Here is a 21,474-nt window from a genome sequence, read left to right as displayed (position 1 = left end):
TTCACAAGGGGCTTTTCAATAATGTGTCTGAGAAACTTAACATTCAGCGGAGCAGAAAGACTAGCCCACCCACTCTACCACCTGCTGTTTTCTGAACATTCCTTTTTTAAAAACACTGGATCTCATTAAGGACATCTGGAAGACCATGATATTTCTGTAGTTTAAACTTAAGAATAAATAAGGGCCTAGCCATGAACATAGCATTCAATTTAGACGATGACAATATAGCAGCTTTTGCCATGTCAGATCCTCATCTTGATCATACACTTGTCCTTTCATAAAGGATAGAACAGGCCCCTTCTTCCCTCCCTACTCTGGTTTCATGCGGCAACCACAACAACTGCTTTCATGAAGAAGGAAAAAAAAAAAAAAAAAAAAAAAAGGTGGCCTTTAATTTCACAGTAAATGGAAATCTAAGCAATAACCAGTTCTTCACTAACTACCTAGATCAGTTGGCAGCCTGTCAATGGGAGCTGCTGATAAGTTCATTTATACGCTACAGTGTTGCACAGCTGTAAAGACTTGAGGATCATCTGGATTACCTCCTGGGCACTGAGCAAAGGCTGTAGTGATTCCATAGAGACGGGAGCGCTTGTGAGGCTGGAAGTTATCCTTTTCTGTTGAAATCGTGCGATCCACTGCTACAACAGCATCCCTGTTGTATGCAGAAGAGAATACACAGAAGTGAGATGAAGGTGCAAGTACATGGGAAAGCAAAACAAAACAAACAAACAAACAAAAAAAAAAAGGGAAGAAATCTGAAGTTGCTTCTTTTTTACAATTGGAAAGCAATGCCAGAAGCAAAATCCTCCAAGACCTCATCTTTCCTGGGCAACCCAAATATGTCATAACCCTCATTCTAGGCAGCTAAGAAATTTAGCAGGGAGCCACCTTACTAATTTTGAAGGTACTTCCAACACAGGACAATGTCCCTCTACAGGAACACATCCGTTAGTAGTTTTGACACATTCTCCATATTCTGCCCCTTTGACATTTTCTGTGGTATAGCTGACATCGCAGCTATTATGCATAATGATTATGGACAATGTTGTATTTCAGGTAGATCCTGGTATCTGGAAGGAATACAGCTAGTCATAAGCAACCTTTTCTTCCCTAAAAATAAAAGGGCAGTCAATTGACAGACCTGTAACACAGTTTCCCACTTACAGAAGCCTATTCTAGAATAGCATTTCCCAGCTGTTAGGTTCTAGCTTGGAAATCCTTACACACATTAATAGCCCTTCCTGCTTCAATTGATGCAGTCATTTGTGTAAGAGTTTGCAGATCCAGCCCACACAACCATTTGCCTCAAGTAAAAATAAATATTTAAAAATGCATAGAGTGGATTTTTTTCGGAAAATATAGTAAACTCTAAGGTCTTGATCATACGTCAATGTTTTAGGTCATCTGCAACAAAGAAAGTATCATCAAGACAGTAAAAATGTTTTTGTCTTATTTCTGGTTGAACATTCAGATAATATAGGGCAGAGAAAGCCGCAAATTACTAATTTCTGCCCTCTAAAATGCAGCAAGTACAGCCGTAAGGGAAACATGTTAGCTCCCACTCCTTTCCCAAAAATGTTCAGTGTTAAAAGCATTTTCTTAGAGGACAAATCACTATGCTGAAAATGAAAGCTCAGTTAACTGGCAACATCAATAGGTCAACTCTACAGCTCCACTCCACCCTGCATCAGCTATTGCCAGGAAAGCAAAATAACAGGAATGTGTGAGATGTCAGACATGAGAAACGCAGCATATACTTCAGTTCCTACCAGGGAGAAGAAGAGATTAAAGCACTCCGTAGTTTCTTTAGCAGGTAACATACCTTCTCCAGTCTGTGTAGTATAAATTCTTCCCATAGCTTGTAACACTAAAAGGATACTGAATTCCTTCAACGATCTTTCGTCGACCAAGCTGATTAGGGTTCATGCATTCCAGCCTCTTGGTACCTGGGTGTAGTGAAACAATTAAGCCTTTGAACCAGCTCAAGAGAGCTCTCATGAGGGATGAAAGACAAGCATAAAGCATGCAAGCGTGAACAGAGTAAAAACTTCCTGGAAGTCTTTCACTATGCTGCTTAGCCAAAGCTCTCCCCATTCCACATCTCTGCATGTGCCAAAGATTGGATGGGAAAGTACTTTGGTGCTTATGCTAATCAGCGCACCACCTAACTTACAGGAACGCAGATGTCCAGTGCAGCCATGGCCACTGCTCACAAGCTGAGACTCCTGGTACAGATATCAGCATCCTCAGGCTGGGGTGGAAGCCGACAGAAGGTCTCCTCCATTCTGGAGGGATGCTTCAACCACTAACCAGTTCCACCTCCTCTGGAAGGCATTTTTGCAAGGCTAGTTTCGTGACCACATTCCCAAAATGCTTGCTGGGTTGGGCCACGAAGGCAAGACTACAGGAAGAACATCTAACTCGTAGATGCAAATAGGGTGTAAAAAGGTCTAGCTGTAAAGCTACTACACACATTGGGAATGCTGCTAGTGAATGTAAACACCTGTAGGTTTCTCTTAAGTAGTGGGTTCCAAAATTAGGGAAAAAGGAAAAGAGACAAATGCAAGAACAAGAGAGGAAAAGAGAAAAAGAAAAGAAAGATAGCACAAGGAGATATATTTGAAGGCTGCAAAAAGTGCCTTACAGTGAAAAAGAGAGGTCAATCTTTTTAGTTTATCAAAAACTTGAAACTTGACTTGAAGTGTAAAAGCACCTCCACAGGAGGCGGAGATCTCTGGCAGAGTCTACAGTGAGACAGAGAGCAAGATGGGAATAAAAAAAAGTTCAAACAAGAATTAAAAGCTCACTTTTTTTTTTTTACTGGTAAGACACTGGCATAAAACTAACAATGGATCGGTGGCATAACCTTCATCTCTTGATCTTTAGATCTAGTGTGAATTGCTTTTTCAAGACTTGCTTCTGTCAAATATAAGCCAGGCTTTGCCTAGAGAGAGGTTACAGGTCTTGGAACAAGAGCGAAAGGATGATATCCTGTAGGGCCAGATTAGATGAATCAGTGTCTTTTCCTGGCCTTAAACTCACAACTTCTTCTACAAAGGCCTAAGCACCACCTAAAGAGATAGCCACATATAAGACACACAGATATAAACCTGTTGCATTCCAAGACAGTTTTCTGATCAGAATTAAAATCTTTCAGTTTGTGCCACAGTCTCATGTGAATGCTACAGTGGTAGTAACAACAAATAAAGTGAGAGATTATTAAAGCCCAAAAGAAAGGTATGAAGCCTAAGAAGCAGCCCAAAGAGCTGTAAACATTAGTCAGCTGTGCATCATTTCAGGATTGGACATACTTATTCTACTACTATTATGAAGGTAGATTTTAGCACCTCTTTACCTGCATCTACCCAGCACAGCATTGAGGAATAAGGATCAAACGTCAGCCCATTTGGTAACCCAAGATCATCTTTTACAAGGATTCTTCTGTTTGTGCCATCCATGTATGAGGTTTCAATTTTAGGAGCTTCTCTGTTCCAGTCAGTCCAGTACAAGTTTCTTAAGAGGAAGAAAAAGGCAAGAATTAAGACAGTGACTCATCTCAAAAGACCGTTGTAATTAAGGAAAATGCTAAGGACACAAAATTAACATGCACACCCCCCAAATCATTTAAATAAAAAAGAAAGACCACATTGCACTTGGATATAGCAGTAACAAAAGTATAGAAAAGATGTAGCAAATGTTATATTTCCATTAAAAACCAAAAAGAGTAAGCACACACTTGGGAAGAAATGCTTTCCCTACATTGTTTAGGTTATGTGCAAGATGCCACGGAAAAAGACCTCTATTTCAGTGGTTCTGAGGACCATTCAAAATGTACATCTACAGTCCTCCTCCCCATCACCCATCGTGTCTGCTCAGGCTAAGCAGCAGGAGCATTTGGCACACATTCATGGGACTCGTTCAAAATTACATTTTTCTTTTCAGTGCACCAAGTAACCAACATACAATGGAATCAACCAGAGTAGTTTATAGTCAGGGGAGAACCCCAAAGACGGCCATTAATTCACCGATGCTTTATTATTAGTGGCAGTTTCTTTCCTTGGATGCACTTTCTGCGGCTGAGAATTTACATGGCCCCCAACGCAAGCACCTTTGTTGTTTATTCCTTAACCCACACACACAAAATCTACTCGGAGACAGAAGTCTGTGCTGCTTGACCTGAACCCAGAGCCCCACTCTGTCAGCGGGGTTCTGCACAGAACAGAGGTCTCTCCTCAGTCTGATTACACTTGTGCCTCTCCCCTTCTCTCACACCATGAAATGCATTAATTTTTCCTTATTATGCTGTCACATGATGTACATCCACAGATGTTTTCACCCTGCTATTATGTGACTATTGTGTAAAAGTTTATTTTATGTTAAAGGAATGAGAGAAGTTTTATTACTTTTTCATTTCATTTTTTATCACTCAAACTTTCAGGGATCCCATGCATTCTTTTCTCGCTACAAACCTTGTTAGCAAACGTCTGGAATGAGGATACATCTTCCAAAAAACTCTCCCTGAGCCTACAGTACTTTTGTTCATATCAATTAAGCAATCATTTAGTAGAGCTTCCCAGTAATTCAAGACTGAAAAGAAAGACTCTCTGCTTCTGAGTATTTTGACTGAAATGTCTCTTCTCAGCAGCAGCCACGCTACAGAAAGTTGCAACAGGACAAAAGCAGTCAAGTTCAGACATTAATGAACAGACATGGAGTACTATCATGGGCTCTGTAGTAGTTTTAATTTTCCCTGTATTTCTTCCAATATTTAGGGGGAAAAAATGTCAACAGATCAAAGACACATAAGGTATGTATATAATTCTGTTTTTGCAGGCTGGAACCACAACTTGAAAACATTTACACTTTCCTACTGACACTCTGCTTGGCTATTTCTGTGACTGCAGCTTACAGGCTCAATTTTTAAAGTATGTAGTTATCTGCATCTTCAAATAGAAGCCTAATAGGACCTTCTCGGGCATCTGAATGACAGAAGTGAAAATGGTGACAGAAGAGACACCACAGGACTCTTCAAAGAGGGAACACTGTACAGGAAGAAGGGCTGTCATGATAGAAATGAAAATATCAAATTGCTTAATCTAGTATTTTGGTCCAGTAATCTTGCAAAAAAAATTTTTTTTTAGGTAAGTGCAACACTTGCCATCCTGCAAACAATGTACTGAAAGCAAGGTACAAACAAGTATTTGACAAATCTCTCAACAAAGTATCATGGCATTACCTAGCAGGCATTTTAGAAGAACTTTTATTTCCAGTGTACCACTCAGACACAGGATACATGTAGGTTGTTCCATTTTTGTCTGTTAGTTGTTTTAGGAAAAGATATTCCTATTATTGTCTATAGACAGCCTAAAAACATGGACACAGAGTATATGCTCCTGTTAAATAAATAAATAAAAATCAAGCTTTGTACACATATCTTGACAACATATCCATACCCTCTCATGGGATCTGCAACAATCGCTCTGGGGTTCACCAAGCCAGTGTCAAAAAGGATGCGACGCTGGCGCCCATCCAGCCTAGCCACTTCTATTCTATCCAGTTGAGAGTCAGTCCAGAAAATGTTGCGACCTAGATGATCTACAGCTATCCCTTCAGGGCTTCCCAAGTCTGCAAGAAAACAGGAAAAGACATGCCTAGACATAATATTTATTCCCAATACACAATGTCAGCCTCATAAGCATTCTCAACTCTTAACTAAGTTTTCTTTCAGCTTTCTGGCTATGGTCCAACAAAAGCTACTTCATGTCAGTTGGAAGAGAAATATGCATTTTGCCTTATGAAGTTTAAATACACAGAACTTTCACAAACACATAGAATGATAAATTTAGGAACCGACTCATCATGCATCCCAAATCTGCATGTAAACTTGCCTTGCAGGGTGGACACGGAAAAAGAGTTGATAGCAGAGAAATAAACAGTAGAGATTATCAGAATCTTATTCTACCCTCCTTAGCAGGTTGGGATCTAGAACAGATTTTATTATCCCTAATATCCCTCCTTTTCTGGTACTGGCATACCTGACATCCCTCTGAAAACTGGATTTATGCTAAATTTAGCCAATGCAATACTTAAAGATAATCAAGCTCCAAAGCACTAGAGAGAATTATATTAGCTAACTGATGGAATTTAGATCCAGTTCTTTGTTTTTGCAGACCAATCTTTTTTGGAACATGTTTTAGTACTGTATGTGCAGTTTTTCTTGGACAGTTAGTTGTTCCAAAAGCAACAGGAAATAGCAGATAATGACCTTATTGCTTTAGCATTAGTAATTTCTAACTCAGATGAAGAATGCAGAATACATATATAGCACTCCAAGGTTTAATTCAGCCACTGTGAAAAACTGCGCTATACTTTTCAAGGTTCATACATCCATTGAAAAAGAGCAGGCAGGCTGTGTGGCATGAAATGAAGCCAAAAGATGGGTACAAATCAATTTTAGTCCAATTTCAGTTCCAAAAGAAATAGAAAGATTCATACGTGGTCACTCCCAAAAAGAAGTGAAGTGAACCTTCATACCAACCAGTTGTTGAAAAAAACCCCATCTTTCAAATGCAGATCCACACATAATGTGAATGTCCAAAAATGACAGAATATGGCCCGTTAAGCCTGCTATTAATTCTCAAGTTTATTTACTGACAGCCATTAAACAAACAGTATGTGACACAAACAACCTTTCTGGAGAAAAGGCATTTGGTCCAAAGCACTGGATAGAGCTGTCTAAAATTCACTACTGTGACTTTGCTATGAATAATAGTTGCACAGTAGCCTAAACAGCCTCTGCTCTCTCACATGGGTGGATTAGAGTTACTGCACTTAACCTGGACACAGGACATTTTGGATGTATGTTCATTTCTGAAGAGGCAGAAGAGAAAAAATAAGATGTATCTCCCTGGTTTTGACTTGTAGCTCATATACAGGGGGGGACCAAGAAAGTAAATGTAAATCAGTTATCTCTTCACTCCTCCCAATGGCACTCAGGCATACTTTAACTTAGTTACACTAACTTCACATTACTACTTGTATTTCTCCAAGTGCCTCTGCGGAGCTAAACCTGTCATCTGCAAGAAACCACCTCACATATACTTCAGACCCTCAAATGTTCCTACTTCTTTTCTTGCTAATGGCAGAGGCTGCTGAGGGTGTCCTCATTTTGAGGCGATAGGGGCAACAATCCCCAGACAGTCTCTGGGATCAGAAGATGACTGACTAAATGGTGATGGAGGAGCTCCCAGCCTCTTTTACGAAAGAGAGGAAGGTAGCAGGCAAAAGATTTGCTGCCACTGATTCCCAGGAGCCGCTATTCCCTGACCAGTTTCCTTGCTTCAGCTATATGCCAGGAGCTTTAAAGAAGTCTAAAGTAAATGTCTTTCCTGTCTGGTTGACAGTGAGCCAGAAGAAACTATCCCCCATGGAGGGGTAAGGGAATACGTAGGCTTCATGTATCACCAGTCTTTCCAGAGGCACAAATGCGTTCCTGCTCTATTGTCATCAGGCCTGATACAGTCACAGACTCTGTCCCTGGGGACAGGCTTGTACAGACGTATAAGGCTGATATGACTTAAGCATCTACAACAAAGATTAAAAGCTCTCCTTCCCGACCTGCCTCCACAGCTGCAGAGCTCAGAAAGCCTCCACAGGCTATACAGCTGCAGGGACAGATGAGAACTGGATGGGCCTCCACTATAAAACATGTTTCTGCAAAGCAACCCAACTTGGATCACAAAAGCTTTAAAAAACAAAAAAAGGAACTGCATTCCACAAAAATACACGGGAACTGAAGAAACCAGCTGCAGTTCACAGGAGGAAAAAGGCAAAGATCAAAACAAAGAATTCTCATTAGTCTTCTGAGAGGAAGGCATTTTCCTATTTCCTGAAATTTTAAAGTTTCAGTTTTGGCCAGCATAGAAGACATCCGTTCAAACACTGAATATTCAACCTTATTTTGTTCCTTACTGAAGAGCCAGTTAACATACAGAAAGTAGAGTGCAACATCACTCAACATCTCTTCAGGAATGGCATTCACTTCCTATGCAAACAACAGGACAACAGAAATCATGAGATGTCTTTACAGATATAATGGTTTTTTGTAGCAGATGAAAACCATGAGGCTTCCATGTGGCATTGAAGCATCTTGAATTACCTAAAATAATAAAATGTAGTTGAAAGCCTTCACAAATATTTTATACACTGCAAGATTTTTAATGCGTGCACATGCACTCTCATTAGACAGACTAATTCATATCCATACAAAATTTTTAGCAGTAGTAATTTCCCTCACTTTTTAAAGTGTAGAATTTGAGAAAATACTTTAATAGGGGAAGTCTGAAATCCTTTCCCCACAGAATTAGTGGTTGTACAGGCACATGCTTGCACTACAGATTAGAGTCCCTTTCATATTAAATATGTTGGGAGGAAAAAGAAGTCTTACAAATATCTCAGCCATCAAGTTGTATAGAAATATGAAGCTCTGTAATTTCTGGAATGGTTAAGGTTGGCCTTAAGCTCTCCCTTTTCCCTTCCCAGGACAATGGTAGGATCCAAGCTGCCCCCATCTCTCCGCTGCCCTTAAGAAGCTGAATGGAGTCCCAGCAAACTGGCTATTCTGAAGTACAAACTCCACGTAGAGATACTCAATGCATCCAAAGAAAACTAAAGCAAGTTTATTGTAGAGTTTTAAAACTGGTTGATCATTTTGCTAAAATAATTTCCTAAATTTTTGTGACAATAGCTGCAAAGGATCCAAAGCAAGAGTGACCTCCTCCAGTATCTTGACTTCATAGGTATTCTAGGATCCTGAGGACACTAGTATTCAAAAAGTGTCTTCAGCTATTTTTGTTGCTGTTTTTTTAATGCCCTCACATTCACTTCGTTCTCTAAACCTGTCCTTCCCCTTAACCCTTTCCATTTAAAAAAGGTTTTCATATTTAAGATGCACGGGCTTACACTTACCCTTCTAATGAAAAATGAACATGGAGTGCAGTGAGCAGCAGAGTCTTGGGGGAAAGAGTATAAGAACAGGACATAAACTGTAAAAGCACTAACCCCACAACACCCTCTAGTCCAATTCTCGAATCCTTGAGCAACTCCAAGGGCAAAAACCGAACAAGGCTGCTTCGCTCACTTTTATTTTACAACTTGAGTGGGAGGCATAGAAAGTCACAGCCGAAGTTTCTAACGACCTTTCAGCTATTTGATCCCCAAGCCCAGGAAAAGAGAGCAGGGGTTTTCTTCTTCAACCTCCCTGCTCACCAGTCCTTTCTCAGCAGAGTGGGCAGCTAACAGGCAGAGAACAGGACTACACATAACCAAATCTCAGCTAGCCAGTGGATTACCTCCCTTGCTTGCCAGAACAAAAATCAAAGAGTGACACCCACAGATGATATTCCATGTGAACATATAAATGCAACTCAGCTTTAGTTTTGATTGTATTCAATACCCATTCAACAGCAAACTGACAATCCATCATCCCCTTTTCAGATCACAGATACATTGAACAACGATGGGTCTACCCCAGCACATAACCTAGGTTTTAATGATAAACTTCTTTCTTCACAGATTTACATCTTGTAGCCATTGCATCGTTGTAAGCATGATTAACATCTATCTACAGTAGTCTGAGCTTAGCTTACCTACGTGTTCCATTCCTCATGGCCAGGGACATGGGACCTTTTCAGGAAGGATGCTGGACCACCCTTTCTGATCAGCATAGTTGACAAGACATGACTATAAAAGAGGTGGGCTACACAAAGGCTTCCAGGCTGGGCACAACATAGCACAGCCAGTCCTCAACACAGGAAAGGGAGGTCTTGAGGGACCTTTAAAAATCTGGGATGTCATGACCTGGGGATTTACCCTGACAGTACCAGCTGTGCTGCCCCACTATAGTGGCAGCCCTAAGGATGCCACCACAGGTAGAGAGCAGTAAAGGCCTCAAGCCTACCTCAAGATTCCTCCCCAGAAGTGACAAAGCATCCAAAAGAGGGGGTTTTTTTGCTTTGTTAAACACAGCAAGAATATAAGCACAGCCTAGGACTGTAATTAGGCACAGAAATCCTCTAAACATTTCTGTGAGAAGCTGAGACACTGTCCAAAGCCCAGACTGTGACACTCTGAACGCTGCACCCATTAGTGCCTTGAGATACACTTTAAAAACCCACAGCAGCTGGATTCATCTTTCAAATTGCTCAGCCTTCAATTAAAACGTCCCCAGCGATGTTCACAAGACACTCGCTGGTTAGACAGATATGCTATCCTGCGACTGCAAGTAAGGACAGAAACATCTCGCTGACATGCTGCTTCTACTTCTGGCCTTAAAGCTAGTTTATGTAAAGAGAACTGACTTCTTGCCTATATTAGCAGTGGAAAGGCAGTGAAGGGCTATTCCATAGGGAACAGATCTTTTTTCATTTTATGTTGTCTGGACTTTTTGGTTATTGTTTACCCAAATAACACCAACTTGTAATGCTATGGCTCAGGCAACACCTGTGAAGTATACATTAATTCAAGTCTCTAATGCCATTCCTAGGGACTAGCAAGAGGAAGAATTTTGTGCTGTTACCTGTTTTGATGATGGTTGTTGGTTCCCCACCATGAAGGCTAGCCCTGCTGATCGAAGGGCCACTGATGTCTGTCCAATAAACCATCTTGTCCATGCAATCGTAAGCAACTCCAATAACAACTTTGTCCTGTTGGTTAACAAGCAAATTACATCAACTTATGCTAAACAACAATTATGTGCCAGCAGCACTAGCTTATGGATCTAAGTCTCAAGCCTGAAGAAACAAAATTCTTGAGGAAAGGTGGGAGATGGGGAGGGTAGGCAGAGCAAACGATTGGGTGGCAGTCATTGTAGAATAGAAAATAGAAAAATACTTTCAATTATAAGTCCCTTTTAACCAGCAGACAACATTTACAATTATCTTATTTCAAAGAAGCATTGTAGATATTAGTACTGAACAGTTGGTCTCACTTCTATATCTACCTCCTGCATATCCATTTAAAGAAAGTTCATGCTGTTATTTTACTGTGTTATTCCTCATGTGCGTTTTTCTCTCATTCTTTCCCTTCAAGGAGGAAAAGTGAATTCTATCAAATCTGACTTGTATTCTGCCAATTCATCAACCCCTGCATGATGGCTGCACTTCAGCAGTGCTACCTACATAGCACCATTTGACTCAAAAAAGTTCTAGCAAATTAAGTTTTTAAAATAAAAAATAGCCTAAACAAATACTCCATAAATCATTCTGCTGGAAAGAACACGCTCAGGGACAAGGAACATATATATGCAATTTTCCAGGCAGAAGATAGGACTAGAGTTTGAGTTTAGATTTGAAACTCTTTCCTCCAGGCAAATGAAAGAGACTTTCACAGTAAAACAATAATTTCACATGGATTCCCAAGTCTATCGCCTTTACTGCTTCTGTAACTTGCAACTTCTTAGAAAGATGGTCCAAAACCATGCATTGAAACAGATGCACTTATTCATCAGCGTACATTAATGCTGTAGGTTAACAAAACAATCTGAACACCTCTGTGCTGATAAACACTGTCACTTTGCAAATATACAACACTGAGACAACACAAACAGAGACAACACTGTTAGCAGAGACTGCAAGTTTCATTTTAATTGAAAGTTTTAGTGAAGAGTTCAATCTTATCTCTTGGAAGCTCCTTCCTGAAGATACTTCTAATTAATTCATTTAAGCAAGATCAGGTAAATAATGAGATTAGCTGACAAGGATTCAGAATCATGTCTCTATACCAGCCTAACTATCTCATTTTGCACACAGTGTTTTACTTTATTTTTACATTATTGCAGCAGCAGTTTAGACAAGAGACAAAAGCTTGATTTTGCCCTTACAGCACAGTTTGTGGTACTATTTACTGAACTGAATCTGTGTAATTTAGTCAGTATTTGGCCTACTAAATATTCACAGTAATGTAAAAAAAGAGGCCAGCACGCTACCTGGTATTGCTATAAATACTGTAACACTAGAATGAAAACAGAAATCTCAGGCTTTGGGCAAACCAAATGAATGTGATGAAACTGGAAGTGAGAAGAGCTGGCATGCGTCACAGGTGTTGGAAAAGATAGGTTCTCAGCATCAGGGATTAATTTTCAAGGAAAAAAGATTCTCAAGACAGTAGTAAGAAGTGTGGGAGAAAGATTTACCACCCACTGGGCCTGAACATGGAAAAGAAAGCAAAAAAGAAGAAGAAGAAAAAAGAATTGACTGAAAAACAGGAAGAGATTAAGACTTCAGAAAAAAACTTTGAGGGAGTAAGAGAGGGGAAAAAAAGGGCCTCTCCACATACTGCTCTCTTAAGTCTTTTACACCAAAGTCAGAAAGCCAATGGAAGTGTGAGTGTTGGAATGTTTATATGATGAGCTGTTGGAGGCATGTGAGATCACAAATATTAGATTTTTTTCCTATAAGCTGTATCTTTATAGCCAAATCATTTCTTTCTGTAGCTCAGTTTTAGGCTTTTTGACTAGTCAGGTCAGGAATTTTCAGTGACAAAGTGATGGGGGATACTGAAATGTTAATCAAGAGTAAAAATTGAGTTTGGAACTTAAATTACCAAATTACATAGACAAACACTCTCACTTTCATCTTTGTTGCAAGTCTTCTAAAACACATGTACTTAGTATAGTAGGTCACTTACCGGAATATGCAAGAGTGCTTTTGCACCGTTTTTCTTCATGTTGTTTCCCTCTAGTGGAACATGCTCAATTTTACCACTCTGGGCAAACAGCAAGTGCGTTCCTGGTGGCAGAGGTACTGTATCTGGTCGAACAGAGGGCCCAATAACAACAGGAGGAGCAGCTGTGCTCAGACCTTGTTAATAAAGAAGGAAACAGATGGGGAAAAAAATAGCTTGTACAGCATAACAAGGCTCCTTGTTCTTTACAGAGACACAATTACAGTCAGACTTCTTAGAAGGAAATAGCCCTATACACAGACACTAATAACTATAATGAGATGCAGAAAGCTTCTGAATTTTTCCCCTTGGCTGGCAGAGAAGGAGCAATTGACATAATAGGGCTTTTCATGTTCAGCTCTGTAATTGCTCTTTCCTTCAAATGTTTAGAAAAGCCTATCTTATTTTGCAGCTGAAGTGAGGAAGATGTAGGAAGGAACATCCTTCATTTCCTGAGGCAACAGTTACCACACATTCAGATTTGCCACAGCTCCCAGAGGGCAGAAACTATAGGGGCCCCTCACAGTTTTAAGGCAGGGAAGAAGTCAGAAAACCATCTTGTTATTCAGAGGCTCACCACAGTTGTCCAGATGCCCTGGCTGAAGGAAAAGCATATGCTGGAGTTACTGAAGGGCTGCAGCACGAGGCATATCATCACTGGGACAGCAAAGATCTGCATTGCTCCAAGTCAGTGCTGTATCTCAGGGGCATGACTAAGCCCCACATTTGGGAGACAGTGCACTTGGGTGGAGAGACACCCACAAGAAACAAGTGCTTCAGCCACTTACATGGTGGTCGAACTCCTGGGCCGCTTCTGGTGCCATCAATCTCATTTCCATCCCTATCCACACACCAACAATATCCAGTGCTAGAATGGCACTGAGTGGGTAGGTAATTCCCTTGCTCATCACACTGAGGAACGAAGTGACCAACTCTTATCTCCCTTGTGAAGAAAGGGCCTCCACTTCCAAGAGCTACTTCTCGTTCACGCTGGCATTTGGTCTTTTCAATTTCTGTGGAAAAAAAAAAAAAAAAAAAAAAAAACAGACCAGTGAATATTTCTGTTCTAACTAATAACTATGTTCCACTAACAGTTAATGTATGCTGAACACTTATAATGTGAGTATTCTTACTGCTGGAGGAACACAGCACTGTTACACACCTTGAAGGCATATGCCTTCAGTGCACCTTCAGGAACAGTCTGCCCTATGTAAATGTGACACGTTTGCCTTAAACTTATGTAATTTTATCTTTCACTGTCTAGTTTAAAACAGAACAAACAGCCCCCCTGCAGCTTCCTACATTGAAAGATCATAAACAGAAGCTGGAAAACACTGTCTTTCTCCTTGAGGCACATTAGCAAGAACATTTTGTCCAACTTGAGAACCCGAGCCCGATGTCTACTCATTTGGCATTTATCCATGGGCCTTAGAATGTGACTAATTAGCCAGACCATACAGTGGATAAAGGCTTTTTGTAATGCTTAAAGTCGAGTTCCCCTTCACAGCCAGGAGAGAAAACCACAACATGAGGCAGATACTGAGCTCTCTACAGAACCTAGGAATTGAAACAACTCATTGCTTTGATGTAGATTAGGTTTTTAGAGTTTGGTTATAAAGTTTGAGCACTCATTTGATTACTTTTGGACCTAAGAAAGGAATTGCGGGGACAGATTGTCCAGTCCCTGGTAAAGCGCATGAGTGAGGCTATACAGAAAACAGGAATACTACTACGTATGTAGAGAAACATATGATGCACAATGGCTACACCACATGGATATGTGTTACTGTACAGATTACAGAGGAAAGACTAACTTTCCAGATTATCAAGAGATTCAGGGATTTCATTCTTTTGGTTTCAATTTCACAAAACAGTCTAGACTAAAATATACATCTTATGGTATTACCTGTCATGCAATAGGGAATGTCATCTGCATCAATATATCCTTCTAGATGACAAACAACATAATGAAATTAAAAGAATACAATAAAAATAATATTCTTCCTTCTCTAGACAAAGAAATCTGGCTTAGTTTTACCTCACACTTGAGACTCCTGAATGGTTCTGTGCATTGGGAGAGAAAGAGCTCTAATTATGGGGGAGTATCGTTTCCTGTCAATGATTTCTACAGACAGTTACAACTACTTACCACAAACTGCCTGCTGAAGAGGCTTGAACATTACACTTCCATTTATTCCTTCCTTGTTTTTACACTGCTTGGTGGACAGCATTAGCTATGTGTGGCTAAGACTAGACCCAGCCCAACCCAGCTGAGCAAAAAGCTAATCCCATGGACTACTGTGGTGTAAATCACACAAATACAAAAAAGAAGGGTAGTTTTTTATTATTATTATTTAAACTAGTTTTGCAAGCAAAAGCTTTGGACATGTTTCATGCACCTGGACACAATTAGAGAAATATAAATGTCTGGAAAACAGCTCACTCTAAACAACTGAAATATTTGGCATCAGCTTTAATGTGGGTGGTGGAGAGCCTTGAATCAACCTACAAAACTAGACCCTGAAGGAAAGCCTCCATTATCTATCTCAAACTTTGTTTGCATGTATTCAATGCACTATGCAGTATGCAGGTAAAAGAAATGTTGATTCCAGTAACTGGATAGTTTTGCTACACTTTTTTTTTTTTTTTTAAGCTGTAATTATATGCACCGCTCATGAGAGAAAGCAGAGGGAATACAGAGTATTGGTAAACTGACCCACCCTGCTATTGTTCATTGAAGAACAAAATCTTCATTGCGTTCATGTCATCTTTGAGAGAGACTATTAGCTCCTGCTCAATGGGATATAAAAATGAATGTAGAAGCTGGTAGTTTCTCCTTCTTATCTGAAACTCCCAGAATTAGAGAATATCCAACAGCTTACAATTTTTTAAATCAAGAGACTAGATCAACTTTTATGAAAATGAGTTAGCAAATACGAATTATACAAAGGAGTGTGTATACACTCCCAGATTGGACCCAGCTGTTACACAAAAAATATACTAGTCTTACTGGTAACTTAAAATACCAACGTCCGTTCTAATTCAAGACAATGTTCACATTTGTATCTGCAGATTTTATACAGGAATACCGATGGAATTTTTGAAGAGTACTTATATTGCAATGATCAAGACCAATCTCACAAATGGCCTGCTTATGCAATCAGCCCAACTAAAGTCAAGAGACCGGTCAAGCAAATTAGTTTTCAAAATTAGTACTCAGTTTCTACAAGGCAGAGAATACAATTTGTTCTTTCTAAAAAAATCCCATCAACACTGATTTTTCAGCTGCATAAAAAGATGTCAAATACCCTACTGCCACTCACTTTGAGGAATAACTATGTATTTTACCACTTCTGTGCTCCTGAAAGTCTCTTATATTTGTGCTAAACTTTTTCCACAGTATCAAGTGCAATAAGTAATCTATGTTAAAGAAACATTCTGAAAAGAAATAAAACCAGTGTTACCATGTTACTGACTCAATCATTTTAACTTGTCTTTCAACATTAAACTCATTTCAACTCACTAACATGAATTTAGCCAATATTAAAATTCATAAACCAAGCCCCTAAACTAGTTATGACAGTCCAAACCAGGCACTTGGAATCCATACTGTATTTTTTCTCTCCTTATCTCTGAATCATGAGCAGGATTACTATGCTTACAGTTCAGAGACACCTAAAGAAAAGTGAGCTGAATCCCAGTCCACTGTTGTAGCCTATGCAGCAATGAAGGCACAATAATTTTAGATAGAGATGACAGCTGGTTGGGATAAATAGTCTGCTTATACTGTTTATACAGTCATACATTTACTCAGTGTGCTTAAGAAAAGATGCTCTGATTTTGCAAGCTTTCAATTGCATTAATTAACTGTCTGAAATGAGGCTAGCTATGACAGAGTTTGAAAGATGAGATTGACACAGTAAATAAAGCACATTCCCTGCCTTGATGAGCTAACAGCACAAGTTAGACAAAACATATAACAAGAATCAGCACATATTTAGGTAGTACAAGGGCTACTTTGTAAGTCAGCTTCCAGACACAAACCTTATGGCTAGAAACTTTCCTTCAGTACAGCAACCTAAACGAGGTTTCTTAGTGCTCTTCCTTTAATATAAATGCAGCAATATTTCATGCAGTCAAGACTCTTCAAAAATATAGCACAATTATCATTAGGAGAGTTCTCTGATCTCTTGACTGGCATGAATGTACTTCCATTAAGTACAACAGGTAGAGCTAAGAGCTAATGCCTACCTGGTGTAACGGTGCTGTTACATCTACTACTATACCTGATCATGGCACATGGAAAACAAGTCATGCCTATTTCAAGGCTCCATATCCACGGGTTACCAGCCTTGCTTTTCAGCGATTCTTACCGTTCTTGAAACCCACATTTGAAAGCCAAGCCAAATGATTGTGTCAATGATGAGAAAAATGGTACACGCTAGGGTGAGTTCATACTGCCAGAGATGAAACAAACAGTAAGAGCAAGACCTGGGTAATCTTCAGCGATGCAGGAAAGTGGGGCTGGCAACAGCCTTTTATTAACAGCCCGACCAAGTTTCAGTATTTTTTAGTAACTATGTTTAAACAGCACTGATTAGCCTTTGTTATAAAATTGAGTAAAAATCCATTCTCACTGCTTTTTGATGCAGTTGATGCTTGACTGATGAAGGTACACACTGACCCAATAGCTTTGTGTTTCCCTATGGCGCTCTCCTTATGCCCACAGGACTGTATCATTTTTTAAAAACAAAGCACGATACTGTGGGTTACCTTAATTTGATAAATGATTAAAAACTGAAAAATCACCTGAGTCAGTGGACAAATTCATGAAGTAGTGGTATTTCTAGTAAGTTCCCACATTACTTTAGTCTTGGTTTTAAATAACCATATTAAGAAATTTAATTTCTTCATTAGGAAGGAGGAAAATATACAACCATAAGTTGCATCATTTGTGGAAGAGAAATAGGCCACAAAACATGCAAAGGACAGGACCTCATCACTAGGTAAACTGAGCTCATTAAAATCAACAAGTAGATTCCCACAGTCAAATGGAAAGTTACACTTCTTGGAATACACTGTGTAGACCAGCCTCTAAAGATAGACTTATCTTGGAAACCACAGCCAAAAAAAGCTATCAGCAGATCACAGCTATCAGCAGATAACTGCAAGGAGATAAGCTGCCAGCACCCAGCTCAGTGCTGTAGGGATTGTGATAGGGTATAAATAAGAATTCAGCGTATACACGAGGAACACCGCACAAGTATAGAGAAGCAATGCGGGATAAGGGAGATGATTCAAGGAATATTGGGTCCAGCTTTGGTAACCACAGCTCAAAAGGACAGTGAAAAATTGAACAAGTGTACAGAAAAGAGCTCCTAAGAGAAAAGCCGTAGTGCAGAACAGAGATAAAGGCCTAATAAAGAATTTATGTTCCATGGACCACAGTACATACAAGTCAGACTAGATACGTAGAACGGTGCATCCTGAACTCAGGCTAAATGTATACCCTTTTTCAGAAAAATAAATCTGTATTTAATGTTTTAAACTTATTTTCTTCAGTTTTTTTATAAACTACCAACAGCAATCTGGAATTTAAAAGTCACTGAAATATACCACGGAACTTGAAAAAATGAAATGGAAATAGCATGGATATGGGAAGTGGGCTAGATTAAAAACATACATGTACACATTTCCCACATAGGTGAATAAACAAACAGAATGGCAGCGGGGGGGTGGGGGTGGGGGGAACCTAAAGCCATATACAAACATTCAAAGTCTTTTTTGGTCATAAAGCAAAGCTCTTGCAGCAGCACTGCAGAAAACGATTTATGGACTTTTCCAAAAAACGATGGAGGCTGAGAAAACAGGATGAGAAAGACTGATGTATGGGACTTCTTCCCTTCCATTTTGCAGGGGGGGATTACAGTTTGATACACTAAACAAAATTCAATTAGTTCTGCAACAGCATTCTAAAATTTTTAAAGATCCGATGTAACTACTCAAACAGGTTTTCATTCACAAGCTAAAGACCAAAGTGATTTAAAACTGTGTCCAGAATCAGTATGTAATCAAAGAGCACTTTTTAGTTCCCTATGTAGATCACTTTATTCCCCGCATATCACAAGGAGTTATACTGACATTTTTAATTGCTGTTCTCAGATGTTGCCAAAAAAAGAAGAGGAAAAAACCCAAAACAAAATAACACATTTCCCTTTGTCCTTTCATTTTCCTTTGTAATCCTTCACTTACAGTGTTGCCCTGTTAAGTGCATTTCCCATGTGAGACAGATTGTATACAGCAGACCAGGAATGGCTCTTAACAGTCAGACCCTTAGTTCCAAGAATCGAGATTTGTTTCTGTTTAGTAAACAGTGTCTAGGGTCTGCAGGGGTAGAAACACTTAGACATCTGGTTTTTTGAAATGGAAAAATGAAGCGTGAGGAAATAATGAAGTACAGACTTTCTTAATAGCTGTGAGCAGCAGGACATTCCAGCATCATTAACTCTTTCATTAACCTGCTGGTTCACTCCTACAGACATTCTCTTATGTGTGACTCAAATCCATTTTACTTGTTAGTCTACTTGTTTCAAAAGTTGCCGTTCAGCACTAGGTTTCATATAATAATAAAGACACCAGACAAGCAAGCAATTGTACACACAGATTGGAAAAGGGTACAGCAAAAAGAACTGAGTATTCGAATGAATGAAACTTTCCATGCTATTAACAACCAGTGAAGACTTCGGTGACTTGACTGAGGCTGATTAGATCAAAACCTTAGTGGGTAAAAAGGGGAAGAAATGGTCTCTAATTACAGCTGAATACAATACAGCCTCATCTGGAATCTCCACTCTGAAGCCACTTACTTTACAAATTGGGTGCTAAAGTAAACTAAGCTGCTTTTTGCTAGGCTTCAGAAAGTATATTTTGATTGTGTCTCCTGGCAGTGATTAACTGTTGGATATATCCATTTTAAAAGTACTAAAGGTTTAGCAACAGATGACATCCCAAGGGCAGCTATTGTTCTATTAACTCTCTACGAAGGGAGGAGTAGCTAAGTTTGTTGTAAACACTGCCATTGCTGCAGACTAGCAGAGCAATACAGATACTCTGTATTTCAGTCAGGATTCAGCAAAAGTGAGACTTCTTATCTACACAGATTTTTTTCTGCTCAGAGCATTTCATGAGCAGAGCCAATTAATACAAGTGTTTCTAAAGCATGTCTTCTACTGGTAGTACAAAACAGCATTAAAAAAACCCACAAATCAGAGAGGCATATATGAAGACTAACAAAACCTGGCAGATCCCCACCCACTAAAACAGTAGATACAACAAAACTCTCCAAAATATTTTGTTACTACCATTAAAGCTGTGACATGGAAAGATCCTCATTCAAGAGACAATTGTGTCGTCTATGGAAAGCCAAGAAGTGTACAGGATAAGCAGCATAAAAACCCATAAAGCTACTACAAAATAGTACACTGTGCTTAGCAGTTTAGTAGACACACTAACCACTGCATGTGAAAAGGTGCTGTTCTAAACAAGAAAAAAAAACCCCAAAGCACTCAAATATGCTATTGCATATACTCAGAAGAAATTAATTGTGTCCTGGTAACAAAGTTAATTGGTTGAATTCAAGTATTAGTCTACCAAACCACCTGTTTCAGCTACAAAGGAGGTGTGCCAGACATGAAAGCAATATTTCTGCCTCTACAATTCTGCCTGAAGCACTGGAAGCTTTAAGGTTTGATTTTGCTCCAAGTTATTCACATCAAGTTTCTCCTCTAGGAGGAATAATCCTGGTTTTATCAGCTGGTTGGTTAGCTAAATATTTTGACACAGGTCAGAAACACTAGGTAGTTCTTCATTCATCTGGCATTAAAATGAAAATACACATAGGCATTCATGCATGAAAAGTTAGTTAAAAGTAATATTGAAAGACTCACAAAGTGGCAAAAGCAAGAGCTTCAGAATTAAACAGTGCAAAACCTCCTACAACTTACCTATGACAGAAAAGTCTACAACCACTCGGTGATTTGATGTAACACATGTTGTTGAGCGTATGATGAAGAGTCATGTAAACATGATCTAAAACCAGAAACAACCTTGCGATTTTTTTAATGCCTTTCCTATAAATGATCCTTTGCCTTTTTGTTTTAAGACATGAGTATCCAATTGTGCAAAAAAAAAAAAAAGTCAGAACTTCAGAATTAGGGAATACAGTAGCAAAAGAAAAATATTAAGTTTCAGCAAGGTATCAGGTAGTAATATTATGCCATGCAGACAATCACTTTTAAGCCAGCACATCCACTATTAAAAGAAAAAAAACAGCTCAATTTTGAACCATCAAATACTTTGGACATCATTAAGACCACAGTGCAGAAGCCGAATTATAAAGACAGGCTCCTGCCTCAGTCACACTGCTTCTTGCTTTCTTTTCCTTTGGCCCTACACTTTTCTTACTCTTGGCTGCACAGTTTGAGTTTCAGTCTGTTGAGAGGTGCAGGGTCTTTTGCCCAACAGCAAGAATCTTATAAGCAGGAGAACTGGGATTGAATATACTCAGAAGTCAGGCTGTATTTCCTGGATGAAAGCATTCACCATTCTGCAAGACCTGAGTGCTGCCCTGTAGGTTTGCCGGACTTTTGAATTAAAGTAACCGTAACAACACTCCTTTGTGCTTCAGTGTTCCTTACTTTCTTTTTCTAAGCATACCTCCTAGATCAGGAATTTTATACTTCAAGGCCCAAA

The 21,474-nt window shown here is 39.4% G+C and overlaps 1 protein-coding gene across 1 annotated transcript in view; it reads right to left on the bottom strand.

The window, feature by feature from the left end:
• NID1 (nidogen 1) overlaps positions 1-21,474 on the bottom strand; it is a 46,864-nt gene that overhangs the window by 2,950 nt on the left and 22,440 nt on the right. The window contains exons 13-19 of the mRNA XM_009473218.2: positions 13,512-13,736; positions 12,688-12,860; positions 10,580-10,706; positions 5,457-5,628; positions 3,359-3,516; positions 1,826-1,949; positions 543-655 (exon numbers count right to left, since the gene is read on the bottom strand). Of these exons, the coding sequence (XP_009471493.2) occupies positions 543-655; positions 1,826-1,949; positions 3,359-3,516; positions 5,457-5,628; positions 10,580-10,706; positions 12,688-12,860; positions 13,512-13,736 (1,092 nt within the window). The remainder of the gene's footprint in view (positions 1-542; positions 656-1,825; positions 1,950-3,358; positions 3,517-5,456; positions 5,629-10,579; positions 10,707-12,687; positions 12,861-13,511; positions 13,737-21,474) is intronic.

The sequence above is a fragment of the Nipponia nippon genome, unplaced genomic scaffold (assembly GCF_047370975.1).
Source record: "Nipponia nippon isolate SJK-2023a ecotype South Korea unplaced genomic scaffold, ASM4737097v1 scaffold_4, whole genome shotgun sequence".
In the NCBI taxonomy this organism is placed as follows: domain Eukaryota; kingdom Metazoa; phylum Chordata; class Aves; order Pelecaniformes; family Threskiornithidae; genus Nipponia; species Nipponia nippon.
The sequence above is the reverse complement of the archived record's forward strand: the minus strand, read 5'-3'. Positions and strand labels throughout refer to the sequence as shown.